Here is a 10,037-nt window from a genome sequence, read left to right on the forward strand (position 1 = left end):
ATGCCAATGTGAGTAGATCAATAGGTAGCTCTCCGGCGGGAAGGTAAAAGCTCTCCATGCAGTCATGCTGGCCACATGACCTTGGAGGTGTCTACGGACAATGCCGGCTCTTCGGCTTAGAAATGGAGATGAGCAACAACCGTCAGAGTCGGACACGACTGGACTTCATGTCGGGGGGACATGTGTTTATTAGCATAGTAACATGCTATGCCAATTATACATACACATATAGGGTGAGGGCAGGCCTCCCTCTCAGGGTTTTCCCCTAATTACTAATCTTGCTCCACAGCTCACCATCAAAGCCCTACACGTCTCCCCCGAAGCCGGCCTGGGAGGCCCCGAGTGCTGCCTTCGTGTTTCCCTCATGCCCTTGAGGCTCAACATTGACCAGGTAAGAGGAGCTGGGATACAAGGACATGGCTGTTTTAGTCCAGGACAGTTACGAGCTCTGAGGCAGGGCTGAGCTTCTATCCCTGTCCAGGACACAGGGGGCGGGGCTAGAGGAGGGGGCGGGGCCTCCTCCCAAGTGCCTCTATACTCGGCCCCGTGTTCTAACAAGCGCCTCAGGGGAGGTATATAGAGGCTCAGCCCTGTCTCAGGCTCTTGGAAGGAGGCCCCGCCCCCTTCCCTAGCTCCGCCCCCTGTGTCCCAACAAGCACCTCAGGAGAGGTATAGAGGCTCAGCCCTGTCTCAGGCTCTTGGGAAGAGGCCCCGCCCCCACCCCAGCCCTGCCCTTTAGTCCTAAAAGGCCTCTCAGGAGAGGTATAGAGGCTCAGCCCTGTCTCAGGCTCATGAGAGGAGACCCCACCCCCTTCCCTAGCTCCGCCCCCTGTGTCCAAACAGGAGAGGTATAGATGCTCAGCCCTGTCTTGCGCTCTTGAGAAGAGGCCCCGCCCCCACCCTTAGCCCCGCCCTTTAGGCCTAAAAGGCCTCTCAGGAGAGGTATAGAGGCTCCGCCCTGTCTCAGGCTCTTGGAAGGAGCCCCCGCCCCCACCCCTAGCCCCGCCCTTTAGTCCTAAAAGGCCTCTCAGGAGAAATATAGAGGCTCCGCCCTGTCTCAGGCTCTTGGAAGGAGGCCCCGCCCCCTTCCCTAGCCCCACCCCCTGTGTCCCAACAAGCGCCTCAGGAGAGATATAGAGGCTCAGCCCTGTCTCAGGCTCTTGAGAAGAAGCCACGCCCAGTCCTCTAGCTCCACCCCTGTGTCCTAAGAGGCACCCTAGGTGCTCAGCCCTTTCTCCGGCACTTGGGAAGAAGCCCCGCCCTTCCCTTGGCCCCGCCCCTGTGTCCTAATAGGTGCCATCACCGCCCCCCTGGAATCACTGGTCCAGGATATCAATACTCAAAAACAAATACTCAAATATGTTCTTTTGTGACTCCGTGCTTCCTTTTCTTTTCACACCAGGATGCCTTGTTCTTCCTCAAGGACTTCTTCACCAGTGTGGCCGCCAGCATTAACCCGGTGGTGCCCATTGAAGTGGCCGCAGAAGGTGAGTCGACTTGCTTCTTATGCTGGCTGGGACCAATGAGGGTAGTAGTCGTAGTAGTAATAATAATAATAATAATTATTATTATTATTATTATTATTATTATTATTATTATTTTATGACACAGCAAACGAGATAGATATGCTGGATTTGGTATCACAAAAGCACAAGTCGAACACTTCCCAAGTGTCTAGGACTGTGTGATGTATTTTCGGATGATTCGCGCAGATCCCAGCAGGGTGGCCTTTTGCAGCTGGCAGATCGTGATTTTGTCAATGTCTATTGTTTCCAAATGCCGGCTGAGATCTTTTGGCATGGCACCCAGTGTGCCGGTCACCACCGGGACCACCTGCACTGGTTTCTGCCAGAGTCTTTGAAGTTCAATCTTGAGGTCCTGATAGAGTTTTTCTTGTTGTTTTTTGTCAATGCGACTGTCACCTGGGATGGCAACATATTATTTTTTTTTTATTATTATTATTATTATTATTATTATTATTATTATTATTATTATTAATATTATGAGTAGCGACATTTATATCCCCCCTTCTCACCCCGAAGGGGACTCAGGGCGGCTTACAAGTTATATGTTCATACAATATATTATATCATTAGCATTAGCATTATATTGGGGCTGGGCTGTGGCGCAGCTGGCTAGTAACCAGCTGCTATAAATCACTACTGACCAAGAGGTCATGAGTTCGAAGCCCGGGTCGGGTTAAGCCTCCGACCATTAATAGCCCCGGCTTGCTGTTGACCTATGCAGCCCCAAAGACAGTTGCACCTGTCAGTTAGGGAAATTTAGGTACACTTTATGTGGGAGGCTAATTTAACTAATTTACAACAACATAAAACTGCCAGCAAAACACGAGGAAAGGAATGAGGAAGTACAGCCACTACTGGACGGTGAAGCAACAGCTCCCCCTGTGGCCGGAATCGTGAAGCTGGAAAAATGTTAAAAATGCCTCTGAGTCTGTCTAATGTATGTTGTTTGTCTGTTGGCATTGAATGTTTGCCATATATGTGTTCATTGTAATCTGCCCTGAGTCCCCTTCGGGGTGAGAAAGAAGGGCGGAATATAAATACTGTAAATAAATAAATATATGACTATATTGTACTATACCATTATATTGTGATATTATTAGCAATATTACATGTAGTATAAATATACAATTATAATAGTGTATTATTATTATATTGTACTAGCTGTGTCCGGCCACGCGTTGCTATGGCTAGGACTTTATTTTTCTTTTCTTTCTTTTTTTTTGTATGAACGTAGAGGCGTGGATGAGAGGTTGTGCTGTCAATTTTCAAGGTTGTGGGGCGTTTAGTTTAGTTGTTTTGTCCGGTGCAGTGATTCCATTACCCTTTTATATATATAGATTACATTATAATATTATTATCAATATTATGTATATACAATATATTATATTATTAATACAGTAGAGTCTCACTTATCCAACATAAACGGTCCGGCAGAATGTTGGATAAGCGAATATGTTGGATAATAAGGAGGCATTAAGGAAAAGCCTATTAAACATCAAATTAGGTGATGATTTTACAAATTAAGCACCAAAACATCATGTTTATACATCAAATTTGACAGAAAAAGAAGTTCAATACGCAGTAATGCTATGTAGTAATTACTGTATGTATGAACTTAGCACCAAAATATCATGATGTACTGAAAACATTGACTACAAAATTGCGTTGGATAATCCAGAACGTTGGATAAACGAGTGTTGGATAAGTGAGACTCTACTGTAATAATAATATACAGTGAAACCTTATGAATGGATATGCAGTGGAACCAACTTACAAATTTTTTGAGATACGAGCCGCCACTCGGTTGAGTTTTTTCTTCGACATACAAGCCGAGATTTGAGTTATGAGCACGCGTCAGAGAATGAATTAAACTCATAAGTCAAGGTATCACTGTACATTTATTACTCACCTCTCCTTATGGTTCAAAGGCAAGCAGTTAATTCCAATCCCCAAAACACTGCAGAGTCTTGGTCACAGAGTTAGCAGAGATTTTATAGCACAGCTTCGGGCCTTGTATAGTATGAGCTGGTGATACTCACAACCATAACAAGACGCTCACACGACAAGGATGGCAATGCAGAGAGATCATGGCAAGGAGTCAAATACGGCAGAGAGCAATGCATTCCTACCTAATACTGCATTTTCTACCCTTGAAAGGCCGCGTGGAGTCCCCTGGCAAGGAGCCCGAGGGAGCCGAGAGCGAGATGACGGCTTCGATGGAGACCACCGCCAGCGAAAACAGCTCCTTGTCCAATGCCTCCTCGTCCTCATCCGACCAACCCATTTACTTCCGGTAGTAATGGCCCACTTCCCGTCCCAATGGTGGTCAGATTGTTGTTAGAAGCAATCTGGAAGGGTGCAAACGAGCTCCAAATATTGGAAATAACTGCACCCAGACTCTGGGTTCTGGAGTCTTTCTTAGCTTCATGGCCACAACTTCTTCCTCTGCTGCAGGGAGTTCCGGTTCACCTCCGAAGTGCCCATCTGGCTCGACTACCACGGCAAACACGTGACTGTGGACCAAGTGGTAAGTAGTAGAAATGTGCACAAAAATAATAATATTAATATATATATTAATAATGATAGCTACTCTGGGACTCTAAGCTGAATCTGGGAGAGGAGTGCCTCCACATAACATCTGATGTGTGCCAATGGGTCTTAATAATAATATTAATATATATTAATAACAATAGCTACTCTGGGACTCTAAGCTGAATCTGGGAGAGGAGTGCCTCCACATGACATCTGATGTGTGCCAATGGGTCTTAATAATAATATTAATATATATTAATAACAATAGCTACTCTGGGACTCTAAGCTGAGTCTGGGAGAGGAGTGCCTCCTCATGACATCTGATGTGAGCCAATGGTTTTACTAATAATATTAATATGTATATTAATAACAATAACTACTCTGGGACTCTAAGCTGAGTCTGGGAGAGGAGTGCCTCCACAGAGGGTCTTAATAATAATATAATAATATTAATATATATATATTAATAACGATAGCTACTCTGGGACTCTAATCTGAGTCTGGGAGAGGAGTGCCTCCGCATGACATCTGATGTGTGCCAATGGGTCTTAATAATAATATTTTTATATATATATATATATATATATATATATATATATATATATATATATGATGATAACTACTCTGGGACTCTAAGCTGAGTCTGGGAGAGGAGTGCCTCCGCATGACATCTGATGTGTGCCAATGGCTCTTAATAATAATTATATATATATATATATATATATATATATATATATATATATGAGATGATGATAACTACTCTGGGACTCTAAGCTGAGTCTGGGAGAGGAGTGCCTCCGCATGACATCTGATGTGTGCCAATGGGTCTTAATAATAATATTTATATATATATATATATATATATATATATATATATATATATATGATGATAACTACTCTGGGACTCTAAGCTGAGTCTGGGAGAGGAGTGCCTCCGCAGAAGGTCTTAATAATAATATAATAATATTAATATATATATATATTAATAACGATAGCTACTCTGGGACTCTAAGCTGAGTCTGGGAGAGGAGTGCCTCCGCATGACATCTGATGTGTGCCAATGGGTCTTAATAATAATATTAATATATATATATATATATATATATATATATATATATATATATATATGAGATGATGATAACTACTCTGGGACTCTAAGCTGAGTCTGGGAGAGGAGTGCCTCCGCATGACATCTGATGTGTGCCAATGGGTCTTAATAATAATATTAATATATATATATATATATATATATATATATATATATATATATGATGATAACTACTCTGGGACTCTAAGCTGAGTCTGGGAGAGGAGTGCCTCCGCAGAAGGTCTTAATAATAATATAATAATATTAATATATATATATATTAATAACGATAGCTACTCTGGGACTCTAAGCTGAGTCTGGGAGAGGAGTGCCTCCGCATGACATCTGATGTGTGCCAATGGGTCTTAATAATAATATTAATATGTATATTAATAACGATAGCTACTCTGGGACTCTAAGCTGAGTCTGGGAGAGGAGTGCCTCCGCATGATATCTGATGTGTGCCAATGGGTCTTAATAATAATATTAATATGTATATTAATAACGATAGCTACTCTGGGACTCTAAGCTGAGTCTGGGAGAGGAGTGCCTCCGCATGATATCTGATGTGTGCCAATGGGTCTTGTATATTTTCTCATATCCCCAGGGCACTTTTGCAGGCATCCTCATTGGCCTGGCGCAGCTCAACTGCTCCGAGCTCAAACTCAAGAGGCTCTGCTGTCGGCACGGGTAAGGGCCCTGATTCATAAACATGGATCTCAGAATCGGACCTAGATCTTTAGTTCGGACCCCTGACAAGTTGTGGGTGCTGCTTCTTGTGTTTTTCAAGGCTCCTGGGTGTGGAGAAGGTGGTGAGCTATGCCTTGACCGAGTGGCTGACGGACATCCGCAAGAACCAGCTCCCGGGCATTTTGGGCGGCGTGGGGCCCATGCATTCTGTGGTGCAGCTCTGTAAGTACCAGGTGGGAGGATGAAAGCGCCGCTGAAAGTCTCCTTCCTCCCTGCCAAGCACCGGGCTTCGAGCCCTGCTGCCTAGAGAAACAGTGTTTTTCTAGGCAGCAACGGAGCTCTTGAAACGTGGTGCTTGGGGAGGGATAAGTCTCTTCCCCTCCCTGTCATACACCCGGCTTGGAGCGTGGAGAGGCTTGGAATAATAGGGCTCCCTTTTATCCAACAGTTTCGGTTATCCGACATTCGGCCCTGATGGGAGTCCTGAGTCTGACCATGCTCAGTACAATCACATCTCTATATATAAAAGGGTAATGAAATTTCGGCCTAGGACAAAACAACAAAACTACACATCCCAGAAACATTAAACTTGGCAGCACAACCCCTCATCCATGCCTCTACGTTCATACAACAAAAAGCTCCAGCTACTCCAGAAAACGGCCAGGCTTTGAGACTGCAAGGCTATTCACTGCTATTCCATCTGGCCAATAAAGGATTCCCATAAGCCACAGCAACGCGTGGCCGGGCAAAGCTAGTGTCTTATAATACAATATTATACTAATTAATAATATAATATAATATTAATTATATATTATATATTAAATGTAATATTACTAATAATATTACCATAAAATTATATAATACGATATAGTAATTTAATGCTTATATTGTGCTATACTAATAATATACTGTATGTACATTTGATTTGTAAGCCGCTCTGAGTCCCCTTCGGGGTGAGAAGAGTGGGAAATAAATGTAGTCAATAAATAAATAAACCTCTCCCACACCCAAGAGTTACAGTCAAACTGGCAAATCAACAAACTCATAGAATACAGGCTAGCAAATATATACCATATATACTCGAGTATAAGCCGACCCAAATATAAGCTGAGGCACCTAATTTTACCACAAAAAAATGGAAAACATTGACTCTAGTATAAGCCAAGGGTGGTAAATTTCAGAAATAAAAATAGATACCAATAAAATTACATTAATTGAGGCATCAGTAGGTTAAATGTTTTTGAATATTTACATCAAGCTCAAATTTAAGATAAGACTGTCCAACTTCTTCCATTACTTCCTCTGTCCATTACTTCTTTTACTCAAGGTAGTTAAACCTTACTCGTCTTTCACTTTTATACCACAGTCACCCCTGTGATAAGCTATCACAGACTCTCTGTTCCCTTCCAGGACACAGATTATACCAAATAAGTCATCAAACTTATTTTAAACTGACTCAAAATCACAAATTGAGTCTCCCTTGATCCCTTCAACCAGAATCAATCTTCCCTGTACCTCATCAGAGCACAGACTGACCTTTTTTTAAAAACTCTGCACTTCTTCAGCAAACCGGCAGTTGGCTCCGCCCACTTCTCCATGGCAACCAGCCTCTGAGTGCTGAGATGCAGCAACTGTAATTCTTACCCTTTTAAAACACAAATCCACAATTAAACATAACATTTGTATACTAAATATTCGTACTTCATTACAAATACTAATATTAATAGTAGCAACAATAATAGAGAAAAATAATAAATGCAACAATACCAATAATAGAGAAAAATAATAAATGTACCATATAGTCTCGAGTATAAGCTGACCCAAATATAAGCCAACCAGGACCCTCACCCGAGTATAAGCCGAGGAGGTTTTTCAGACATTAAAAAGGGATGAAAAACTAGGCTTGTACTCGAGTATATACAGTAACTAGTGAAAGACTTGGGCGGTTGCTATTTCCAACCGGTTTCGCTTCTCACTCTCTGCTTTTCACCCTCCAGTCCACGGCCTCCGAGATCTCTTCTGGCTTCCCATCGAACAGTATCGCAAGGACGGACGGATCATCCGGGGGCTGCAGAGGGGCGCAGCCTCTTTTGGCACCTCCACGGCCTCGGCCGCGCTCGAGCTCAGCAACCGCCTGGTGCAAGCCATCCAGGTCTGGGGTTCAGAACACGTGTCCTTAAGCGATTAAGGAGATCAGGACTGTCACCCTTCGGATCCGTCATGCCTTCTTCTCGCCCCACAGGCCACGGCGGAGACAGTCTACGACATCCTCTCGCCCACGGCGCCTCCGATGAACCGGACCCTCCTGGACAAAAAGCACAGCCGGAAGCTCCGGCGGGGACAGCAGCCCGCAGACCTGCGCGAAGGGGTGGCCAAGGCCTACGACACCGTGCGGGAGGTACGGCCACAGGTTCCATCTTTGTCAATCTTGAGTTGCTTTTTTCCCATAAATTGCTGTGAGTTTTCAGGAAGGTTATTAAATGGAGGAGGAGGATCACATGGTTCAAGTGCAGGTGCAGGCTGTTTTTTCATTCTCCCGAGGACCCAAAGAGATGGGGAAACTATTGCATTTCCTACCACGAATTAGTGCTTGGGATATTTATTTTTTTAGTAACCCAACCTTCAAGTCAGCAGTCCTGCCGGCAAAGGGTTTAACCCACTGCACCACCGGGGGCTCCAATATAATAATAATAATAATAATAATAATAATAATAATAATAATAATAATAATAAAAGCAAAGTGAAGAACCTGGTTTGATTCAAGTCAAAAATCAGAAACTCCTCAAAGCACAGCAGACAAAAAATCAGTACAAGAAAACCGCACTACAAACTAGAGCTGACAGCTGGCACAACAAAACATTGCATGGAAAGTTCCTTGACAAAACTGAAGGAAAAGCTGAGAAGGAGAAGACCTGGCTCTGGCTCACGAATGGGACCCTGAAGAAGGAGACAGAAGGCCTGATCCTTGCAGCCCAGGAGCAAGACATCAGGACAAAGGCAATTCAGGCCAAGATCGAAAAATCAGCTGATGACCCAAAATGCAGACTGTGCAAGGAAGCTGATGAAACCATGGATCATATCCTCAGCTGCTGTAAGAAAATCGCACAGACAGACTACAAACAGAGGCACAACTATGTGGCCCAAATGATTCATTGGAACTTATGCCTCAAGTCCCACCTCCCAGCAGCAAAGAACTGGTGGGATCACAAACCTGCAAAAGTATTGGAAAATGAACACGCAAAGATACTGTGGGACTTCCGAATCCAGACTGACAAAGTTCTGGAACACAACACACCAGACATCACAGTTGTGGAAAAGAAAAAGGTTTGGATCATTGATGTTGCCATCCCAGGTGACAGTCGCATTGAAGAAAAACAACAGGAAAAACTCAGCCGCTATCAGGACCTCAAGATTGAACTTCAAAGACTCTGGCAGAAACCCGTGCAGGTGGTCCCGGTGGTGATGGGCACATTGGGTGCCATGCCAAAAGATCTCAGCCGGCATTTGGAAACAATAGACAATCAGATGCGAAATTTTGTGAGATTTCTTAGATGTGTGACAGCCGAGATTTGTTTTTTGAAAGATTGTTGACAGAGGGATCATGGCAATAATGAAAAGCAGAGGGGACAATGAGTCTCCCTGGAAAATTCCTCTCCTGATGTTGACAAGTCCATAGCTTTCATTTCCAACAAACAGTTCAGTTTTCCAGTGTTCCATCATGTTTTCAATGAAGGTGCCAACGTTTTTACAAATCCCGATGGCGTCCAGGCACTTGATGATCCAGCTGTGTGGGAGTGAGTCAAAGGCCTTTTGGTAGTCAATCCACGTCATGTGAAGATTATTACTATTATTACTATTATTATCATTGACACAAAGAGTATGACACAGCAAACAAGATGCATATGCTGGATTTTGTAATTATTATTATTATTATTATTGACACAAAGAGTATGACACAGCAAATGAGATGTATATGCTGGACTTTGTATATATTATTATTATTATTATTATTGACACAAAGAGTATGACACAGCAAACAAGATGTGTATGCTGGATTTTGTATATATTATTATTATTATTTATTTATTTATTTTTCGTGTCAGGAGCAACCAGAGTTGCTTCTGGAGTGAGAGAATTGGCCGTCTGCAAGGACGTTGCCCAGGGGACGCCTGGATGTTTTGATGTTTTATCATCCTTGTGGG

At 43.2% G+C, this 10,037-nt stretch overlaps 1 protein-coding gene across 1 annotated transcript in view; it reads left to right on the forward strand.

Moving 5' to 3' along the window:
- atg2a (autophagy related 2A) overlaps positions 1-10,037 on the forward strand; it is a 65,873-nt gene that overhangs the window by 54,856 nt on the left and 980 nt on the right. The window contains exons 34-41 of the mRNA XM_062964786.1: positions 290-391; positions 1,403-1,487; positions 3,684-3,819; positions 3,981-4,053; positions 5,753-5,835; positions 5,936-6,057; positions 7,833-7,987; positions 8,078-8,233. Coding sequence (XP_062820856.1) covers positions 290-391; positions 1,403-1,487; positions 3,684-3,819; positions 3,981-4,053; positions 5,753-5,835; positions 5,936-6,057; positions 7,833-7,987; positions 8,078-8,233 — 912 coding nt within the window. The remainder of the gene's footprint in view (positions 1-289; positions 392-1,402; positions 1,488-3,683; positions 3,820-3,980; positions 4,054-5,752; positions 5,836-5,935; positions 6,058-7,832; positions 7,988-8,077; positions 8,234-10,037) is intronic.

This window comes from Anolis carolinensis, unplaced genomic scaffold (assembly GCF_035594765.1).
Source record: "Anolis carolinensis isolate JA03-04 unplaced genomic scaffold, rAnoCar3.1.pri scaffold_14, whole genome shotgun sequence".
NCBI classification, from domain to species: Eukaryota; Metazoa; Chordata; class Lepidosauria; order Squamata; family Dactyloidae; genus Anolis; species Anolis carolinensis.